Source organism: Erigeron canadensis, chromosome 5 (genome assembly GCF_010389155.1).
Source record: "Erigeron canadensis isolate Cc75 chromosome 5, C_canadensis_v1, whole genome shotgun sequence".
Taxonomy (NCBI): domain Eukaryota; kingdom Viridiplantae; phylum Streptophyta; class Magnoliopsida; order Asterales; family Asteraceae; genus Erigeron; species Erigeron canadensis.
The window spans coordinates 23,831,648-23,854,510 of record NC_057765.1 but is presented as its reverse complement, the minus strand read 5'-3'; the positions used below and the strand labels follow the sequence as shown (position 1 = coordinate 23,854,510).

At 36.3% G+C, this 22,863-nt stretch overlaps 2 protein-coding genes across 2 annotated transcripts; one reads left to right on the top strand and one right to left on the bottom strand.

Annotated features, from left to right (window-relative positions):
• The first annotated feature begins 16,636 nt into the window (after positions 1–16,636).
• On the top strand, positions 16,637–20,005 carry LOC122599889 (3-hydroxyacyl-[acyl-carrier-protein] dehydratase FabZ-like). Its single transcript, XM_043772494.1, has 4 exons — positions 16,637–17,060; positions 17,163–17,223; positions 18,009–18,153; positions 19,560–20,005. Exons 1-4 carry the CDS (start codon positions 16,856–16,858, stop codon positions 19,812–19,814), a joined length of 666 nt encoding a protein of 221 aa, XP_043628429.1. The 5' UTR covers positions 16,637–16,855; the 3' UTR covers positions 19,815–20,005.
• Positions 20,006–20,944: 939 nt separating this feature from the next.
• LOC122600178 (chlorophyll a-b binding protein CP24 10A, chloroplastic) lies at positions 20,945–22,601 on the bottom strand. The gene is made up of 2 exons (XM_043772849.1): positions 22,294–22,601; positions 20,945–21,574 (listed from the first exon to the last, which is right to left on the bottom strand). The coding sequence occupies exons 1-2, from the start codon at positions 22,515–22,517 to the stop codon at positions 21,025–21,027; spliced, it is 774 nt and encodes a 257-aa protein (XP_043628784.1). The 5' UTR covers positions 22,518–22,601; the 3' UTR covers positions 20,945–21,024.
• Positions 22,602–22,863: the final 262 nt, after the last annotated feature.

Below are 22,863 nucleotides of genomic sequence, written 5' to 3'. Positions count from 1 at the left end.
TTTTTAATTCAAAAGAGTTTATTTAATCATCGTTGTTCTGTGATCTTGATGACTCTAATTCTTTTTATTAATTAATTTTGGTATTGGTTGCATATGATTCTTCGTTGGTGGTACCAGTTGAATGTGTATGTGATTTTAAAACGGTTACTTGTCTATGAGTAATTATCACTAGTTCATGGTATGATAGTGAATATCATTTTAAGAAAAGATTAATTTTGTCAACGTGATTGATAGCGGTTGGTGGTACCACGTTATCGTCACATAGGTTCAATTGATAATTTGATGGTCAATAAAACTGATTGTTGGAAGAATTGTCTTTGTTTTGGTGGTACCGGCTTTGGTAATTTAACTAGAAGTTAGGTGATTCGATATTTTGTTCACGATTGGTGGTACCACGGGAGCACCTTAATCTTGTCACGATTATCTTTAAACTCTAGAGAATTTGTTCTTAATTAAATGCAATCACATTTGAAGTCAAGGTGGATGACTTTTAATTATATTGTCTGAAGTTCTTTTCAAATTCATGCAATTATTTTGCAAACCAATTTTACTTTAATTGTCAAGAGGATTTTCAAAGCAACACCAGTTTTTCCAAACCATTTCATAAAGCAACTAGTCATTTCCAATCCCTGAGAACGAACTCGGACTTATCTCTTAACTATATTACAAACGATCGGGTCCACAGCCCGTGAATGCGTAGTAGTGAGTTTTTGGATAGTTTTAGTTTTATAGATTTAAAGCTCGATTTTTGCACATCAAGTTTTTGGCGCAGCTGCCGGGGATTGTGTGCCAATTTAGTTGTTAATTTAGTGGTTTGATCCTTCCTCACGCGTGAGGGAGTTATTTGCTTTATTAGCTTAGATTTGTTTTCTTGTATTATCACAGGTGCATTTGACGTGTGGTGTTAGTTGTGTTTTGCAGGATTGTTTCATAGTTGATGATTTTGCGTTCTTCGGGGCAACCTCTTTTTAGTCCATTGAAAACTCCACCAAGACGTAGGATCAACTTTTCAGCACCACCAAATTCAGACGAAGAAGGGTTCTATTTAGAGGAATTCTTTAATCTTGCACTCGTTAAAGACGAAATGGGTGACAATCCACCAAGAGACCCAAATGACATCTGGTATGGTGACCGAACCCGAACTATTCCTACGGCTCGTGGTTCCGCCATTAGACCACCGGGTGTTGATCAAAATTTCAACTTGAAGCCAAACCATCTTAAAAGCATTGAAGAGCAGAAATTTGATGGTAAAAAGAAATGGGATCCTTATAAGCATTTAGAAAGGTTTGAGAAGTTAGCACAGCTTTATCAATATGGCCAAAACTAAATGAATGCAGTCAAACTTGAGACCTTTCCCATTACCCTCACCGGAGATGCCGAAGATTGGTTCAACGATCTTCCTAAGAATTCAATTACCACTTGGGATCAACTCAAGGAAGCTTTTATTGGTGAGTTTTACTCGGTTAGAACTCAAAGGCAATTCGAAAACTTGATAAGATCTTTTGTGCAAGAAGATGGGGAAGACGTTGTTGATGCATGGATCCGATTCAAGGAGATGTTGAGAAATTGTCCGGGACATGAGTTGACTAAGGAAAAATATGTTGAACTATTCTTTGATGGTTTGAATCAGGGTTCCAAAAGAGAGATGGGGTATGCTTTCGGTGGAAGTTTTAGCAACATCACTCCAAATGAAGGATATGACATTTTGGAGCGTTTGGTGAAAGATAATGCGGCCATGGATGATAAAAGATTTTTGAAGAATGAGGGCCGATTTAAGCAACATCTCTAATGTCATAGATGAGATTCAAGCTTTGTCTGCACGAATGGATAAAGGTTTTGCTAATAAAGAATATCGGTTTGGTTATCTTGAACGTGATGTGAAGGTCCTTGCTGATGGTAGGGGTGTTCAAAAAATCTGAATCCGAATCCGCAATCCGAAATATCCGAAAACCCGATCCGAAATTATCCGAAAATTCGGATATCCGAATTTTCGGATATCCGAAAATCGGATATCCGGATATTCGGATTCGGATATCGGATGAAATTTTGAATAATTTCAAATATTCGGATTATCCGATATCCGAAAATTTCACATAAACTATTTATATATATTGAGTTTTGGGCCAAGTCCATATGTGTAATATAACAAAATTTTTAATGTTGGGCCTAAAAGTCTACACCACAGTATCACAGTCCACACGTATACAGGCAAACACTCAAGCCTAAAGAGTAAAACCTAATATCATTTTCTCATTTACCACACAAGTTTTACATCAGGCGATTTACACAAGGCCATAACACAGGTATGTTGTAATCTTTTTTAATCATTCATTATTTTAGTAGATCTATACAAGTAGACAAGTAGTATTTTTTAATCATCTTCAAATGGGGATTAGGGTTTTATTAATTTATTATACAAGTAGTATTATTTTAATCTTCTTTAAATGGGGATTAGAGTTTTTAATCTTAAAAATTTAAAAGTATTAATATTTAATTTTTGAAAAATATTGTTAATTAACCTTCTCTCTTTTTTTAATCAATTAGTTATTATTAATTTATTATTTTTCTGTATTTTTGTTCTTTTGATTGTAGATGGATAAGAATAAGAAGACTATGGTTCTCGATGAAGATGATGAGTCGGAATTCGTTTGTGAAAATGAAGTGGCTGCTACTAGTGAAGTTGCGAGCAAAGGGAAAAACACCCAAACGCGAAAGAAGAAAAATGATGGGAAACCACCAAGTGTACCTAAGAATTCCAATGTAAGTGAAGCTTATATTTTTGGAAATAAGAAAAAGAGGTCACATTGGTGGCAGTATTTTGAACAAGGCAAATCTGTAGATTTTGCTAAATGTCGTTATTGTCAAAAAAAATATTGGTTGTGCAAGTGGAAATGGGACTACTCCTTTGAAAAATCACATTAATAGTTGTAAAGAATTTCCGGCTAACATGGATAAAAAAAACAGAAAATTCTTGATCTCGAGTCTAAAACACGTGTTAGTGATGATGGCTCTGTTGAAACTATAACAGTCCCTAGGTTGTGGGAGTTTAATCCAGAGGTTATTAGGGAAGCCATTATTAGGATGTTGGTGATTGATGAGTTACCATTTTCATTTGTTGAGCGGGAGGGTTTTAGAGCATTTCTGAAAGTCATTAATCCTCATTTTTCTGTTTTTTCACGTTCTACTGCAACAAGACTGTTATAGCCTTTTCATTACTGAACGGAAAAAACTTTTCAATGTCTTTCAGAAATAGTCTTCTAGAGTGTGTCTCACTACGGACACATGGACTTCACTTCAAAATATTAACTACATGTGCTTGACTACTCACTTTATCGATGATAATTGGTGTCTCCACAAACGAATCATAAATTTCTGTCCTATAATGGGTCATTCGGGATTGTTAATTGGAAGAGCAGTTGAGAAGTGTCTGGCTGAATGGGGGGTGAAAAACATCTTGACTGTGACGGTGGATAATGCTAGCTCTAATGATGTAGCTGTTCTACACTTAAGGAAGATACTTAACCATTGGGATTGTGATGTGTTGAAAGGACAGTTCTTGCATATGAGATGTGCAGCTCATATATTGAACTTAGTTCTTAGAGATGGTTTGAATGATGTTAATTGTTCCATTAAGAAGGTGCGTGCTTTAGTCAAATATGTGAGGTCTTCTCCTGCTAGGCTTCTTAAGTTTAAATCTTGTATCGAGGAGGAAAAAATAGAAAGCAAAAGTCTGGTGTCCATGGATGTCGGGACAAGATGGAACTCGACATTTCTGATGCTTGAAAGTGCTGTAAAATTTAAGATTACTGATGTGGATTGGGTTAATGTATCAAGTTTGCTACCATTCTTGAAAATATTTTATGATGCTACATTGAGGTTTTCTGGTTCTCGTTTTGTGACTTGTAATGCTTATATGCATGAGATACTTAGGATTGGTAATGTGATCCAGGCTTTCACTATGCATGCTAATAAATCAATACAAGATGTGGCTGTTAAAATGCTTGACAAATATAAGAAGTACTAGGGTAAAGTTGAGAAGCTTAATCAGTTTCTTTTCATTGCTATTGTTCTTGACCCAAGGCGCAAGTGGGAATATATTGAGTGGGTTGTGAATGATACGTTTGCTCCCGAAACTGCCAAGAAGTTTCTGTTTGAATTAGGAGTGAATATGCGTGCTTTGTTTGATCTTTACAATCATGTTGTGCCTGAAAAAAAGAAGGATGAGGAAGTATCATCCCAAATGTCTGGTGGTAGTACTTCTACATGGGGGCTTGAGGTTGAAATGGACATTGAAAAGCATATGACACAACGTTTTGAAAGGGCCATGGGAAATTTTGAAGCCACTGTTAAGAAGACTGAGTTGGATAAATATTTGAAGGAAGAACGTGAACCACTAGACCCTAGTTTTGATATTCTGAAATGGTGGAAGATTAACCAGGTTCGTTATCCTGCAGTTTCTAAAATGGCTCGAGATATTCTTGCCATTCCAATTTCTACAATTGCATCTGAAGTTGCCTTTAGCACCGGGGGCGTGTTCTAGATGCTTATCGAACTTCTCTAACGCCAAGAATGGTTGAAGCTTTGGTGTGTACTCAAGATTGGATCCGTTCTTCTCATACTCCCATTTCACTCGATGACACCTTTCTCGAGATAGAAAGAATGGAAGAAGAATGTTAGTATCTATTTTTCATATCTATATTCAAGTTGTTTAATTGATCTTTTTAATTCCGTATGTATGTCATGTTTTGTTGGTTTCTTTCTTATTTATAATAGTCAAGGAGTTAACTCTAGATCAACCTACAATCATCATAGACGAAACAGTGGACTTGGAAGAGAGTTGGTTTACTGAGGTATGAAGTCTTTTGTTACAGCCTACTTATTAGTTATTAGATTGTGAAAATTATATCAACAGTGTGGTTGGTTCATGTTTTGGTTGTTCAGGAGGTTTAGTAGACTTCAAGTTCAAGGTCAAGTGTGGCTGCTCAAGTTTAATAAGTTGTTTGATTGTCATTTCCTTATGTAGACGTTTGTAACGTATTTCGCTATGTTTGTTAGGCATATGTTTGCCTTATGACGGTTTATTATGTACTTGTGTTTGTGTTAAGACTTTAAAACTGCTTGTTATCTTTGTCTATTATTAATGTTAGGCCTTTGATTTTGTGTTGAATATAAATTTCGGATAGTTGGATAATCCGAATCCGAAATTTCGGATTCGGATTTCGGATGGCCAAATCCACTATCCGAATTTTCTGATATCCAAAATTCGGATATCCAAATTTTCGGACATCCGGTTTTGAACACCCCTAGTTGATGGGTGTGATCACTGTAGAGAGACACACCGGTTTCCAGAGAAACACCGGGGATGTGAATTTTGTGCAGAATCAACAAGGAGGTTTTCAGAGAAACACCGGTTTTCAGAACCGGTCATCAGGTAACAATTCTTATAACTCTACTTTTCCTGCTAATACTTCTTGTTTTTCTGGTAACAGGTGGCAAAGGAAAAATTATCAAAGTCAGCCACAACAGCATGAGACTCAACAAAGCCAAGGATCGGGTTCTTCTTCTTCTACTACCGATCCTAATGCCGAGTTAAGAGAAATGATGAAGCAGATGATGAGCAATCAGATGGAGACAAACACAAGTATCCAGAATATAAGGGAGGATACTAGGCAGTTGAGTGAGAGGCTGGATAGGATTAATGGTAAAGTGGAGATGAATGCCAAAAATCAGGATATCAATTTCAAGGATCTTGAGAGTAGGATGGCTGCTATCACTAGGCCCCAGGGTGCTTTGCCTAGTAACACTCAGAAGAATCAAGGGCCTAACAATGGGCAGAAGTACACTCCACCGCCTGTTCGCCAGGAGGAAGCGAAAGCCATTACTACTCGTACAGGTAGATCCTATGCCCCTCCTCTTAATCCTAATGATATTGTTTCAGATGTGCATGATACAGGAAATGATGGAGATGCTGATGTTGATGAGGAAATCGTGACGGAAGATAGTGAAGAAGATGACGAAGAATGAGAGTTCGAAGTTGCTGGATGATACTGGGGTTATTGCTGCGCCACCTCCGGTCGTGGAGGCGCCTGAGGATGTGGAGATGGGGGATACTCCGCAGGAGCCACCGAGGAGGCGGGGGTCCGGTAGGTATTGATTTGACCCCATTGAGCACCCAGCTCCAGCAGATCTATGAGGGGCAGCAGGCCAGCCGCCAGGCTTTTGATGACTATCAGCGGCGTATGGATCAGGAGGTAACATGGTTAGGGTCGCAGCAGGCCCATACAAACTACACTCTTGACTATTACCAGCCGATGTGGCAGGCCCAGTATACAGAGACGGAGTTTGTGAGGCCTGACCCGATTCCAGCCTTCAGCCCACCACCTATCCGTGTTCCACCTTATCGACAGGATGGTGGTTCTTTCTTCTTCACGCCATCCTAAATGTCCCCACGGCCACATGACTTGGGAGGATCTACTCGAGGGCCGGTTCAGTTTGGTCGATATACGGGTGGTGATGCTGGGTTTTCCTCTTCCATGCCTAGTTTCTTTGCAGGTACCAGCTCTGGGTTCGCTGACTTTGCTGGAGGCTCGGGAGGATTTGCTGCTGGTGGTTCTGGACAGGCAGATGATCAGCCGAGAGGCGGCTATGGCGGTTCAGGTTCAGGAGGCACGCCAGAGCAGGCCACTAGCTGGGTGGATGATCTTTTTGGCCCACCTGGTGCTCCTTATGGCTATCATGGGCAGCAGCAGTGATGACAGTGATGATGATGATCTCCATCCGGTACCGTGGGATGGGTTCATATGTTGATTGATATTCACTCATTTTGGCAGATGGATGACTGTGCTTGATACATTATTTCTTATCTTTTATCTTTATTTCTGTTGGCATCCACCCTACGGGGTGATGAAACATTGTATTTGGTTATTTTTCCTTTTTCTTTTGGTTTGTTGCATGAACAGTAGAATAAGGTTATGCTTTGAACTATTATAGTTTGTTTTGATGCAATGTGAGCAGGTTGTTACAATTGATGGCTATAGCCAACTCAAGTGTGGGGAGGAACCCCTTGGATTCTCTTCTCATCTATTCTATGGCATCAATGTGTTGATTGTGTGATGGTGTGCGTATGCTGGTAGTAAGTTCAGCGCCATATTTGTTATTGCTATGTTTGATGCACACACAACTCTCGCACCTTCCGTTTTTGTACAAGTTGTTTATCCAGCCAACCAAAGTGTCCTTCCTATTTCGGAAGTGTCATTTGTGACACGGGGTCGATAACTTGTTTCAAATCAGAATGTGTCCTTATTCCGGTATGTGCTTTTATTTTTCTATGTTGCTTACCCCTATTTACTTTTGTTTGACCGAATATAGACACTGAGGGCATTGTCCATCTTAAGTGTGGGGGGTGGCAAATAGGTTTAAGCTACCGGGTTTATCACTTTTGTTGTTTTGCCATTGAGATTTCTATCAGTTTTGTTGATGTGTCCCTCTCGTAGGCCTTTGGATTCTATCTAGGGGTATGAGTTTCTATTTTGAGCTCTTAACTGTGATGTGCATGTTTAAAACTGGTGTTATCAATTTGGCGGAACAATAGATATTGATATGAACTTTAAAACTTGAGTTGAACTTGTCCTTGTGGTAAATTGCTTTTGACACTTAATTGATTACTTATTAAGCAATTTTACTACAAAATGTTTCCTTGACAAAAATTTTTAATTGGCGAAGTGTGTTCTGAACGGTTATTTGGCTAGTCCTTCGGGATTGATAACATTACTTGCATACTCATATATATCCAAAACACCCAATTGTGAGATTTCATCATTTCATATATAGTTGTGTCAGGTGACGGTTTTGGTTGTTTGCTTCGTAAATACGTCCCTCTCTTAGGCTCTTGGATTTATTCGGGAGTAAGGGTTTTCATTCTGATGCCCTGCACTAGGATCTACGTGTTTGAGGTATTTCCTAGCCATTTCCGAGTTCTTTTCTTGATAAGAGTATACCGATGATGTGTTGATTCTAGAACTTGGCCTGGTGATCGTGACGGGTACATTGGATAACGAATTGGCATTTAGGTTTGACCATACTTTTTATTTCTTTCTTTTCACTTTTCTTTTGTATATCCATATCCCTAGTATACAACCTTATACATATACTTGTCTATATTCACACAATTTTCTTTTCTTGTATACCTTAGCAATATATACACATATACATCACTTTAACTTACCTTTCCATTGTATAAATCTACCTATTGATGTGCAAAATCGAGCTTTAAATTTATAAAACTAGAACTACCTACAAACTCACTACTACGCACTCATGGGCAGTGGACCCGATCGTTTGTAATATAGTTAAGAGATAAGTTTGAGTTCGTTCTCAGGGATTGGAATTGATTAGTTTCTTATGAAATGGTTTGGAAAACGGGTGTTGCTTTGAAAATCCTCTTGACAATTAAAGTAAATTGGTTTGCAAAATAATTGCATAAATTTAAAAAGAACTTCAGACAATATAATTAAAAGTCATCCACCTTAACTTCCCTCGACTTCAAATGTTATTGCATTTAATTAAGAACAAATTCTCTAGAGTTTAAAGATAATCGTGACAAGGTTAAGGTGCTCACGTGGTACCACCAACTGTGAATGAAATACCGAATCACCTAACTGCTAGTTAAATTACCCAAGTCGGTACCACCAAAACAAAGACAATTCTTCCAACAATCAGTTTTATTGACTATCAAATTATCAATTGAACCTATGTGACAATAACGTGGTACCACCAACCGATATCAATCACGTTGACAAAATTAATCTTTTCTTAAAATAATATTCACTATCATACCATGAACTAGTAACTATCTAAACTAGTCTTTAAAATTTATGTTGTACAAGTAACTATCTAAACTAACACACACTTTGACGAGCAGCGAACCCGGTCAGTTGAGTATAGCCTAGTGGTAAATTACAAGATCGTTCGCAGGGACGCGTTGCGTTACCTAATCTAGTGGTACGTGTAATTCTAGTTTGTTTGGGGGTTTGTCACTAACTCCTAATAAACTAATTTTTAGCAATTAAATAAGAAAATATAACCAAATGCTTTGCAGCAAAAGGCTAATCTGAAAATAGTTGTGAAAGGACGAATATCAGTAATTGTTAGACCTAAAAATGGTGTTAAAATGTAATATTTTAGAGATGGAAGGGGCATTAGTGAAATCTTAGATTTATGGTATAAATACCCCCTTTCACACCTAATTTGTAAGACTTTTACCATTTCTTAATTAAAAACACACACATTCCACACATTTTCTCTCTAATCTTCATCCCTAACCTCCATACACACACAAACACCTTTTCACACACAAACTCCATAAATTGCACAAATCTAGCTTAAATTTGTTTATTTCATTTGGTATCAGAGCAAAATAACTACACGTTAACGATCCAGAGCTCAATTTGTTGCAATTTCTATCAATTTTTCGTCAATATTCGAATTTTTATCCAAAACCGTTTTCTTCACTGTTCATCATTTGATCATCTCACAAATCACATGAAATCACAATTATTTGTTCACCAATAGATTCCTGATAGTTAAATTCATAATCCTCTCAAATTTCACGTTCTAATTCAATCCGAATTGCGAGTTTGAATTTTGAGATTTTTTGCTCAAAATTTGGGTTTTGAATCTGTTATGTTTTGAGGTGAATTGTGTTAATCGGATTGTTTCTAAGGTGAAAACAAACAGTTTGCAAGTGGTTTCATGTTCTAATTTCCAGAAAATCAAAAGTTATTGAAGTTTTAAGGTTCATCAATGGAGTTTTATGTTGAAACTGAACTGTTGGAGAAGATGAAATGAAATTAAAACAATCTAATTTAGATCGTTTCAGTTTTACATACTTCATATTTACTTCAGTGATTGTAGCTTGTAAAACGATTCAATTTAGATCGTTTTGACAAGTGTGGTTGTGTTGTGAAGAATTGATTGTGGCTAACTGATCCTTTGGATTGGTTTTGGTCAATTCAATTTCTTGAAAATTCTGTGAAACGATCTCTTTTAGATCGTTTCAGTTTTTGTGATTCCAAAACGATCTCTTTTTAGATCGTTTCAGCTCTTTGATTCCAAAACGATCTAAATTAGATCGTTTCACCTACAAGTTTCCAAAACGATCTCTTTTTAGATCGTTCTACCTTTCATTCCTTTCAAGATCGTTTCACTTCCTAATTCCTTTTAGATCGTTTCATTTCCAATCCTAAAACGATCTTCATTTAGATCATTTCAACCAAGATCATTCCAATTCAGAAAATCCAAAAAAAAAAAAAAAAATGAAATCCTATGATCAAAATATCCAAAGTTTACATGAAATCCAAAGTTTCGTGAGAACATTTTTTCGGTGCGAAAAATCTGGAGGGAAAACCTGAAATTCAAAAATTCCCAAATTTCATTCTTCATTTCAATTTCAAACACAAATACCTTTCATTTCATTTCACCCTTTGCTAAACAAAATGTCATATCCAAGGTTTTTAAATTCAGTCAAAATGATTTCGTCTTTAATTTGTGGTTAACTTCCTCACCCAAGACACCTACTTTATCCGAAGTAAAACTTCATAAAGATGGACTGTGTTCATGTTGTTCGTCGAAACCTTATCCAAGTCCCTGTCAAGTGATGAAGACATTGATTCATTCGACTGCAACTAAAAATGTCAAGTTTCAAGAGGAAATAGTCACATTACAAGCTAAGAATGTTAAACTTCAAGAGGAAGTGATTGCTTTTCAAACAAAGAATGCTCAACTTCAAGCTGAGATGACTAAACTGCAAGATGAGAATAGAAGCCTACAAGATACGAATACCGACCTTGAATCTTGCAGCATTGGTCATCTAAATGATTTTGTGAATTTAACAACAAAACATTCAAAGCTTGTTAAGAGTTATAAGTTGAAGACAAATGAGATGCAATCTCAAATTTCTACATTGACAAATGAGTTGCAAAGTTCACTTCAAAGGCTTGATGAACACATTGTGGAAAGTCAAATAAAAGAAGTTGTCTTGATATAAACCATTTCAAATCTTCAACATGAGTTGCAAGATAAGACAACTATTTTATTAAGCAAGGAGAGAGAAGTCTTCAAAGACTTTAACAAAGTTGAGATGGATGATACTGAAAGTGATAATGAATCAGTGTATCATGATACAAGTCCAGTATTTCCAACTGAACTTGATGATCCAAAGAAAGTTTGCACTGAGTCAATCCCAAAGAGCTCAAAGATCAAAGTTTCATCACCTGCTGAACGTAAAGCTGCTCAATTTACCAGCTATGCCTTATTCAAGGATAGAAAGTATTCTTCGAAGCCTACTATTGATGGAACACATACTCTCATTCCATTCTTGTCATTTAAAGACATTACCAAATTCATCTCCGAAGCAAAAGCTCAGTTGCCAAAGACGTCGCTAGACTCACACTACCCTTTAAAACAAATTCTCGCTAGATTCATTGTTTTAAGTATTATGACCTAAAGTTTGTGTTACTAATTCATCTTTTAATTACCCGGCTCTTAAGCCATGACCAGATATAATTCCCTCCGGTGACCACAGTGCTCGTTTCCAAGTCAAAGGATCGCGTCTGGTATTATTAAGCTTCATGTTCAATTCACCCTAGTTACTATGGTTCTGGATCCCTCGGTTACAAGTGAATCACTTTTTACTTCTAGTTATAGACCGACTAGTTGTTTTCTGTCCTAGCATATTAGTCCTAGTACATGATCATAGACAATCATCGGAATTAAACTAATATGTTCAGATATAAAACCAATAGCAACATGAATTACTAATAAACATGGATCTACGATAAACAGTAAAGCACACTCCAACAGAATCTAAACAAACACAGTAAAACAATAAGCGTCTATATGATCACATTGATCCAAACAAGTATTCAGCCTACTAGCCTAGCATTATTAAAGGAATAACAAAGTCTGAGAATATAAAAGACATAGTTCAAAGCCAAAGAGTAAATAAAGATGAAAGATTTAGACCAAGAGTGAAGATCGGAAGGTGTTTAGATGCTCCAAAACCTTCTTGGAATCTGCAATTTCGATCTAGGGTTAGTCCTGGGCGGCTAGGGCTGCTGAATCAGCTCTCTCCTAGGGTTTTGAGGGTTAGTTCAACTTAAATAGGTGTTTAAGTCGGTTACTGATCTGGGCCGACCAGCAGCGTTGGTGGGCCTGCTAGCGGTGCTGGCTAATGGGCTAGCGGCGCTGGTGATACTTCGAGCGGCCGCGGGTGAAGCTTCGAGCGGCGCTTGTGGTCTGGAGAGCGTTCGCTGGTGAGCACCAGCGGCGCTGGGTATGTGTCTAGCGGCGCTGGTGGCTGCTGTCTTGCACTTGAGTCTTCGTTTGGCTCCCGAACCACTTCCTTGTGTCTTGTAACTTCATAGGCTTCCTTCTTGAGTCAGTTGATGTCATTTACCCTCTCTCGCATATTCCAGGAACCTGCACAAACATATCATTCATTAAGTATCGATAGTTCCGGAATATTAACTCATTTAAGCATAGAAATGAAGCCTTTCTTTAGGGGTTTTTATCACAAAATGGACGCTCATCAGGTATCTACTAGTAGAGTAAAAATGGTTCAAAAAGAATAAAAAGAGTTGAAAATCAGAAAAATTAAATAAAAAAAAAAAAGAAAGAAAGAACTTGGGCTACTAGTAGGCATTTCTCATTTTTAAATGTCTAGAAAGTTGTTGTATCACTATTTTGGAAGATTTGGTTGATTGTAAGTTGTTAGAAGTTGAAACACCACAATGGTATCAGGCTTGCTTGGTACTTTGGAGGTATTCGCGGGATAGCATCTTATGGGTTAAAGGTTTGTTGGCAATCAATGGTATGGGTTTGATTAGACTATTTTGTTCATATTTAATTTAACTTATACTATCAATTCTTATCTTCCACTTTTAACCTATAAATTTCCCATTTTCTATTGTACATATCCCTTATACTTAGCCTTAGTTTAACTATACAACCACCCTTAATGCCTATTTTGACGATGTACTTGATCCTTGCGCCTCAATGGTGAAGTGACGATCCTAGTTCAAGCCTATAGTAAAAGAGTATACATCACGACTGAGCTATGAATGATTCTTCATATATTCAACCCCGAAAGTAACTTTGTTGGAGTAGAATGAAATTGATAGGATCGTTTGTTTTCATTTATGCTTAGTTGATTATCGTGGCTTGCGGATTGTTCAGGTATTGTCAAACATTTCGAGTTTTCATTTAAGATTAAAACTGCTTCACCCGCTTTCTGTCATTTGACATGCTTGGTGTTGCTTCTTTTTGATACTTGTCACTTGTTTTAATAGTTTGATTGTCAAGGATTACTTTTTCTTAAATTCCGGATTTGCTTGAGGACAAGCAATGCTCAAGTGTGGGGGGATTTGATGTGACTAATTTATACCCATTACCCACATCCTTATTGGCCTATTTCTTATGTGTTTTAAGTATATTTTGTATGCATTTGGCGCGTTTATGGTGTTTGTTAGTGTTTACAGGCTCTAAACAGGTTACGCGTTCATTTGGTGCAATTACGAAGGGTTATTGGCCTAGAAGTTGATTTGAATGATTGAGAGTTGATTTAAGTGGAAAAGACGGCGAAGCTCGGCTTGTATTCGAGATCGAAAGAAGTTTGTCTTACACAAGCTATGACTGCGCCGCAGTGGAGGGAGGCTATGCCCACTGCGCCGCAGTCCATATCCACGAAAAAGAGTTAGGTGATTCGATATTTTGTTCACGGTTGGTGGTACCACGTGAGCACCTTAATCTTGTCACGGTTATCTTTAAACTCTAGAGAATTTGTTCTTAATTAAATGCAATCACATTTGAAGTCGAGGGAAGTCAAGGTATGACTTTTAATTATACTGTCTGAAGTTCTTTTCAAATTCATGCAATTATTTTGCAAACCAATTTTACTTTAATTGTCAAGAGGAATTTCAAAGCAACACCCGTTTTTCCAAACCATTTCATAAAGCAACTAGTCATTTCCAATCCCTGAGAACGAACTCGGACTTATCTCTTAACTATATTACAAACGATCGGGTCCACTGCCCGTGAGTGCGTAGTAGTGAGTTTTTGGGTAGTTTTAGTTTTATAAATTTAAAGCTCGATTTTTACACATCAAAAACTTAACACAACGTATTTTAGATTACACAATAAAAACAAATTGTGTTTTATAAAAACACAATTAAAACCCTAAACTTACTCTCTAAGATAACCATCCCTATATATATAGATGAGTTCTAAGTCTAAACTCTCATTCTCTTCCTCTTCAAAAAACACAAACACAGATCTGGACGTCATTTTCTCTCTGCAAGTGATGCTCCAGCAACAAACAACCAAAAACACCCATCAATCCGAAACACATTCACATTACATAGCGTTAAGCACCACCGTGCTTTATACCTCCGGGGAATCGCCAGCAAATCCCTAAATCAAACATTCATCCCCTCTGGATGACAACCCATGTTTAATGTACAAACACTCGCGCCTGCTCAGTTAGCTCGGATTAACCCATTATGACAAAACTACTATTTAAAAATGTGTCTGTTACAATTTCGTTACTTGTTCTGCAGAATACATACGGTGGAGGTCTTGGAAGACGCTGAACATAACAGGGGTAAACGACTAAATCAATGTTATTCTTAATGTTGATTCTTGAGTGTCATATGCAAAATTACTCACCTACAATCAAGCCTTTTGCATCCTTCAACAGTGAATTTACATTTATTTTGTTTGGAAATTCTTTGTAAAAACCCGATTATTTTGAGACTCCCATGTTTTTCTTCTTATGTGATGTGTTTAACTTCTTGGTTTTCTTTCTTGAGTTCCAGTATGAGCATAAGGAAGCAATTTTAATATATATACCATAGCACTTGGACATTACAAAATGCTTATGATTATTCCAGCTTATAATTAATCCAAGTTTAAGTTACAAATTGCATATGTATCTTTTGAATGATATTTATAGTACTTCGTGCTTTTGTGACTAATTGCATTTGACCATCTAGCATGAAAATTTTCCTAAGTAATCCATGTGACAATTTTTCAATTACTGGATTTGTCCAATTTATATTTAAATTTTTGCTCCAATGCAACATCAATCGCGTCTATTTTGAGTATTTATGCTTGGTGATCTTCTATTATATCTTATCGGGTTTTAAACAACTTATTTTTTTACGGATTATTCAATGTAATAAACTATTACGTTTCCTTTGTTTGAAGTCGATATATCATGATAGTTTTTACGGAGTAACACAAGTGTTTGCTTTGCAATTATCGTCGTCGCATCCCCTCGCATGTTTTGTATTGTTATCACTGTATAGCCGTTGTAACGCGCGGGCACCAGGCTAGTAAACAAAAAAACTTTTAAAAAAATATATAAAAAAACCAAAACTGAATCCAATGGTTTTGGTTTTCTAAAAACCAAATAGATTGATTTAGGTTTTGGATTTAGGCAAAAACTGACCCATACTTCAGCCATAGCTTTTACAAACTAGGGGTGAGCATGGATCGGTTTGGGTCAGTTTTGCCATAAAACCAAAACCTGAACCAATCCGTTCGATTTTTATGAACCAAAACCGTTGGAGTCAGTTTTCATTTGGTTCGGTTTGTCGGTTTTCTGGATCGGTTTGGGTTTTTGTTTCGGTTTTTTCTTTGTTTTCTTTTGGTTTATTATGTTATTATATTAACTTTTAATTGTTAAGGAAAAAATATGATATAGAAACTAAAATATACAGATGTTAAAATCGGTATAAATGTTTATAAAATAAATTATTTTGTTGTGTATTTTCATTTAAACATACACTTTATAATGATTTTTACACTAAAAAGCCAAAATATATATATATATATATATTAATATTAACATATATGCTAACTATTACTAACAAATATATATGTTATAAGTTATAAATATAAAATAAATTAAAAAAATTTTTGTTTGGTTTGGTTCAGTTTTTTAATCGGTTTTTTTATACATAAAACCAACACCCAAACCAATCCGTTCGGTTTTAGAAAACGAAAATCAATCGAATCAGATTCGTTCGCTTTTCGGTTTTGACGGTTCAATTTGTTGGGTTTTTTCGATTTTCGGTTTTTCGGTTATGCTTTTCTCATCCCTAGTCTATACTCCATTAATAAGCAAACTACCCCACCCCCCTTTTAACACCTCTACCTTTAAAATATCTTTTATGCCCTCCTAATTTACACTACCCCATTTTTCTCCATCACGCTCATTACACACACATACGTTCATCCGATTTTTGATTTTCTCTCCCTCCCCCCTTCTCTGATTTTCTCCCCTCATAAACACCATCCACCACCGCCCCAAATACCACCATCCACCGCCGCAATCCACCTTCTATGTACGCTATCCCCATAAACACCATCCACCACCTCTCCAAAAACCACCATCCACTGCCGCCGGCTTATTTTTTTTCTTTTTCATCGCCGCCTCTCCACAAACCACCATCAAACCACCAGCGTTTTTTTCTTATTCCCCGCTGCATCGCGCGGGTACAACGCTAGTACAAACTATATTTTCCATTGGAGATGAATGTTTTATAAAACCCGGAACCGATTCACTTGCTTTCAAGATCCACCCAACCAACAACTCAACACCAACTTTGTCCAAAGACTGAAAACTAGTAAGCGAACACTAGAAACAAACACAGACACACTCTTGCTATCTCCGCCATCTTCCCTCTTTCTTTACCTCCATTTCCATCAAAATCTTCACCCACCCAATTTCTCAAATACCCCCAAAAATCCCAATTTCTCAAACCCCCAAAAAACAACCATTTTTCCAAACTCAAAAATGGCTTCTTCAACTCTCTCTCATTCCCTCATTTCTCACTCTCATATCTCATCCAATCAAACCCCTCCTAAAACCATCTCCATTTCATCCTTCAATCAATTATCTTTTTCAAGATCCCAATTGAAATCAAGATTTATCACTAAATGCACTTCAAGTGCTAGTAGTGATAGTAATACTTCAAAAGATGAAACCCCAATTGAACTTAGTATGTTTTATGCTATTTTAAAGCTGACCCATGTTTTTTTTTTGTGTTCATTTTCTTTGAAATTATAATATTTAATGACTAATTGTGTGTTATTTTTTTCAGGGTTTCCTGCTTATCCTACTGTTGTTGATATTAATCAGATTCGTGAGATTTTGCCACACAGGTTTGTGCTTTTTTTTTGCTTGATTTCTGATTTCGAGTGTTTTTTTTAGTTATATGTACTTTTCATGGAAAGTGGAAATATGATGCATTGTTTGGTTTAGTTAGGGATAAGTTTTTTAATTTGTACAAGAAAATGAAAAGGGTGTTTTTTATCTCTATAAAATCACTGGAATTTTGAAGACTTGTTTATTTGTAATTTTATATTAATTTTTAAATTTGTGATTTGGCTTGTTTAGTCGTTTCAAGAAAAGTTTTTCTAAAGAAACTAGGTAACATGATCAAATTTATGTTTTCAGAATAAAAAAAATCCTAAGAAAACTAGAAAACAACATTCTCCAACTTATAACTTCATTTTCGAAAGTTCATTTTCAAAATTTTCAAGAATTTTATATTTCTAAATAAATCCTAATTGACACGTTATAAATTCAACTAGTGCGTTGTTTAATTTGATTACAGTTTATCTGCATGCTTGTTTATGGTAGTTCCCACATTTATTTTTCTGCATAAAGTTGAAAGCTTTGTGCGGAAATTATGATTTATGGTTTGATTTATGATTTGGGTTTTGTTTATTTTTTATTTGCTCCCATATCGTAGTTGTCGTACTTTTTCTTTGCTTTTTGATCATTGATCAAAAAAATATGAGCATATGGTTTACTTTGTGATTTGGGTATTTTTTACTTGCTTGTTTCTTGTATTTCTGTATTACATTTACTGTACAGAAGTTTTAATTTCTTCTAAAAATTCTCATATATAGTTAATTATTAATCTGAGTTTTTGTTGTTGTAGATTTCCATTTCTTTTAGTGGACAGGGTGATTGAGTATAATCCAGGAGTTTCAGCGGTTGGGATCAAGAATGTGACCATAAATGACAACTTTTTTCCTGGTCATTTTCCCGATAGACCAATTATGCCTGGTGTTCTTATGGTTGAGGTACAGTTTCAGAATCTTCTCATGATTTACTACTATATGTTTATTTCAGGTTTCTTATTATCGCAAAGTTGTTCAGATTATAATCGGAAGTTTTTTTTTGCCCATATATGTATAAGACTATAGTGCATTATAATTCAAACTTTTTTTTTGGATGGCAGAGCATTATAATTCAAACTTAATCTTAAGTGAAATGAATGAATAATAGATTGAGTAGTTAAAAAAGATAATAAACTTTTTGTACGACATTCATATGGTGTTTTTATTCTCTAAAATCAAAGTATAATTGTAGAACTTTTTGAATAATTTTATTACATTGAGTTCATAAGAGTTCATATTTATAAACTAGGAAGAGATAAAAGATTAGCTGGGGTGCATTGCTAAATGTCAGTTGCCTACTAGTTAAAATTTAAAATACTCATTCCAGATCCAAAAAGATTCTGCTTTGATTTTGGAACAAAGCCTAGTATCTGCTCCAAGTCAAATGAAATGCAATACTGCTGATGCCAATAAATTTTATACAATTTGTTTTTGAACGGCTAATGTGCACGAAGGTAACTTAAAGTAGGATTTTTTTATTTTTTTTGAAAAGAAAAACTGTCTTTCTTTCAGGACATCTAAAAAGTTCATTTTGTGTATCATTTGCCAAAAACTATCGCATATACTTTGGAACATAAATAAGTATAAAATTTAGTACGTTATAGAAGGGCCTTTTAAATGGAAAGTGGATAGTTGATACATATTTTGCTAATCATCAATACCTTGGCTTCCTTACGCGTAGAATTTACTATAAAGTTTAGTTTGATAAACAAATAACTCATGTATAGTAGTTAAGCTCATAAATCCGAGGTCAAAATTTTTAATAAGAGTTTTCTTTATATCAAAAGTCAAAATGGCTGTCTATATTGTAGTGAAACAGTAATTACTGAGATTGGTTGATTAAAATAACCATTTAATGCTATTTTCCACCCTCACTCAATGATCTACCATGTAACATGTAGTGCATTTTTTCGTTACGACCGCCAACGTATTTTCATCCAGTTAAAGACATGTTTTAGCTAGACATGTTTTAGGAAGTAGAAAAAAAAAATTTCAAAAAAAGCACCAACTCTTTGTCCCAAGATAAGTCCTTGCGATGGTAGTCTGGTAGTGGGAACATGTGGCATAATAACAGAGGCCAGGAGTTCAAATTCGGGATTTCAGACCTCATGTCCCTTTAAGTATAGTGTTACATCATTTACCTTCTCTCATGTTGGCTGCGGGACTGTTTTGTGGGGGACTGATAATGCACCAGTTGAATTCTTGTCCCCAAATAAAAACAATCTTTCCTTTCATGTCCAAATAAATCTGTAGGTGGGTCTCGTGAAAGTTTCCCTATAAGCTAACAAAATTTGGTAAATAATCTTTAGGCAATGGCACAAGTTGGTGGTTTGGTAATGCTGCAACCAGAAGTTGGCGGGTCTCGTGACAGTTTCTTCTTTGCTGGAATTGACAAAGTCAGGTTCAGAAAACCGGTGATCGCTGGAGACACTTTGGTCATGAGAATGACACTCACCAAACTTCAAAAACGCTTTGGAATCGCAAAGATGGACGGGAAGGCGTATGTTGGAGGCGAGGTTGTCTGTGAGGGTGAGTTCTTGATGGCAATGGGTAACACTGACTGATAATGTTCTTCTCTGTAATATTGCTTAATGAGGTTCTGCATATTTTTAACTTTTCGTTCAATTTGAGCTTTTTTCTTGATTGATAGCGAGTAAAGACAGATTCTTGTAAGGTCCTGTTCTTAATTTGATCTTTGATGCGAGGATTAATCTTTGATCTTTTTGGAAGTAATGAAGATTGGTTGTATTGTGGATGGAATGGAATTCTTAGGAAGATTATGCTAACACCTTATAGGTTTATCTCTCTGGTTAATTAGAGTTTCAAAATCTCTTGTATGAGTCAAGAGATGAGATATCATCCAAGTTTTAAGATGGGTCTACGTTGATTCCAAAAATCCTGGTCCCGACTCCCAATTCAGTAACCATACATACCCAACCTCTGAATTAAGGAACACCTGATCCTGGGTTAGGCCTATCCCTGTTCAAGGACAAAATAGAATTCAAATATAGGAACTGGATCTTTCCACCCTCTAGGAAGTATACTTCCAAACTGTCTCAATTCATTTTCTTCGATTTAAGCTGAATCGTTTCCCTCTTAATATCCAAATAATGGCTTGTTAGGTGGAAAGTGTGAATTTTAGAGTATCTGCATGTTAGTGACTTGGTGTAAATAGAAATGTTGCTGGTTTTGTAATTCAATCCAATTTAATTAAAATCTCTAATCGTCCTCCAGCATTTTCTTCTTCATCACCCTCAGAATCGTTTATGCCATCTTTATGGACCATTTCTCGATATGTGCATGTTAACCCTTAATTTTCTCTATATCGTTCCAATGTTATCGGATGTCTCCGAAGGGACTCATATGCTTTTAGATTTCATATTTTCTGTTCGTCTAAAAAAAATTATAAGGGGAATGATAGCTAATTAGCTATATACGAATCTACACTTGCCAAGAGCTTCTGGATCAGTTTCGAGAGACTAGTCATAACTCGACTTTGGAGTACCAGTCGGTACAATTTCTCTCCCTAACCGGCCCTCCAAGGACCCGTCCTTCACTATCTCTACATGCGACAGCTTAACAATCCATCTAGAAGTCAAACGGCGTTTAAAAAGGAATCATAACCTTTTCTTCACTTGTGTATATTAATATTAATGGACTTGACTCAGGTTCAAAACATATGTAAAGAACATACTAATTAAATTTAAGTTATTCATCCAATGGATCATTCTAATTAAACAAATTTACATGCTAACCAATTGAATCACTTCCTACTTATAACCCAAGAGCACCAAGTGGTGTTTTCCCTTGCCCTGCCTCAAAGTAGAAAATCAACATTGCAACCATTGCTAGTCTTGCATGCTTAATCTCAGCCAACTTGAGTCTGTCAAGCTTCTCGGTATCTGGAATATAAACACCGTTCTGGATCGTACCTGCAAAGCTCAAAGGGTCAAAGAATTTGCCGCCTGGATAACCTTGTTCTCCTGTAGCATTAGCAAAGTTCTCGGCAGTTTTAGACCAGGGAGTGGCCCAGTCAACAGATTGTGATTCAGGGTTGAAGAAGTCAACCCATCTCTTGCTCTCAACCCAACCCATGAGAAGGAGTTGGGTTCCGAGTAGAGTTCCGAATGAGAATGGAGCAATGGCACCTGGGTCGGCTCCTGCTTCGAACCATGGGATACCACTCCATGCCTGACCCACAAATATACCTAGCACGGCTGCCATAGCCCAACGCCCGTGAATGAGTTCTGCTTCTCTGTACCATTTTAGAAATGCCGGGTCCTTGCCTAGACCGAGTGGATCGAACCCAAAGTCTCCTGGGAGCCTGTAGTTAGAAAGTTTTCATCAGACCCAAATGGGCATGTTGGTCCGATTGATAATGGGCCAACCAGTTTAGTATGAGTGATAATGGGTCTGGTGGTTCAGAAACACTCCTTGCGAAGAAAATTTTAATTGTTTCAGATGATTTGCCAAATATGGTTAGGAGAATTCTATATCGGATTAATAATGATTAACACTTTACCAGATTGTTTTGAAGCTCAAACTTATTTTTGCTAGCTTTTTACTCTAAGTGATAAACAAGTTATCATTTTAATCTCTGAACTTTGTTAGGCAATGTTTTTACCATCCAACTTTTATTTGGTTTTAAACTTTTTAACAGCATATGGTTTTAACTCCTTAGCTTAGATGGTCAGACAGACAGAGAAAAACATGAAGTTAATGATAGTAAAAACATTACTAGAAAAAGTTAAGGAATTAAAACAATGACTGATGCTAATTTTTGTATAGTAACTTTTTTTTTGACAGGTTTCATAATTAAAGTATCGAAATTTGGGTTTAGACCATTATTGATCTGGAATATAATTACTAGTTATGATTAACTTTTTCCTAGTTGAAAGTACAATTGTCAATTGTGGGCTAATGTAGGTTTTTGATTATAATCTTGCTTCTGCTCATTTGACAATCAATCGTTTCAAAAGTAAATGGGTCACAACTGTGACAATTTTAGTAGTACAGAAAAAGAGGAGGATGCGTTAAACTTACGAGCCATCGAGCCACTCGGGGTCGACCAAATTGCCACCACCTTTAACAGCAGGGATCCATGATTTTTTAGGAGCAGCAGCAGCAGTGATAACTAACCGCCTAGGAGCCACTACCACGCTGGCACCACCAACCGGTGCAGATAACAGTGTCTGGCTCCTCTTTCCACCAGATAAAAAAGATGAGCCTAATCCATTAACTACAGCAGCAGAGGAAGCAGCTGCCATTTTTTGGTCTAAAAAACAAGGTTGTTTGATGATGGCTGTTTGAGAATGTGTTTTTCTTTTTATTATGTTTGTACGTTGAAATGTAAGTATGAAAATATATGTAAAAATATTGATATCAAAAGAAAATATGTGAATGGAGCCACATATGATTAAGTTGGATAGATTTCTGGCCAATCAGAAGAAAGGATGTTGATATCAATCTTCAAACTTCCATCCACTTGTAAATATATGGCCAACTATACTTATTTTTGTGGTGCCCATTTCAAGTTCTTGTGTTCTCGAATCTACTTTGTTGCATACGTTACATTTCTCTTTTCTGATTCTAAGGATTTTTTATGTTATCATT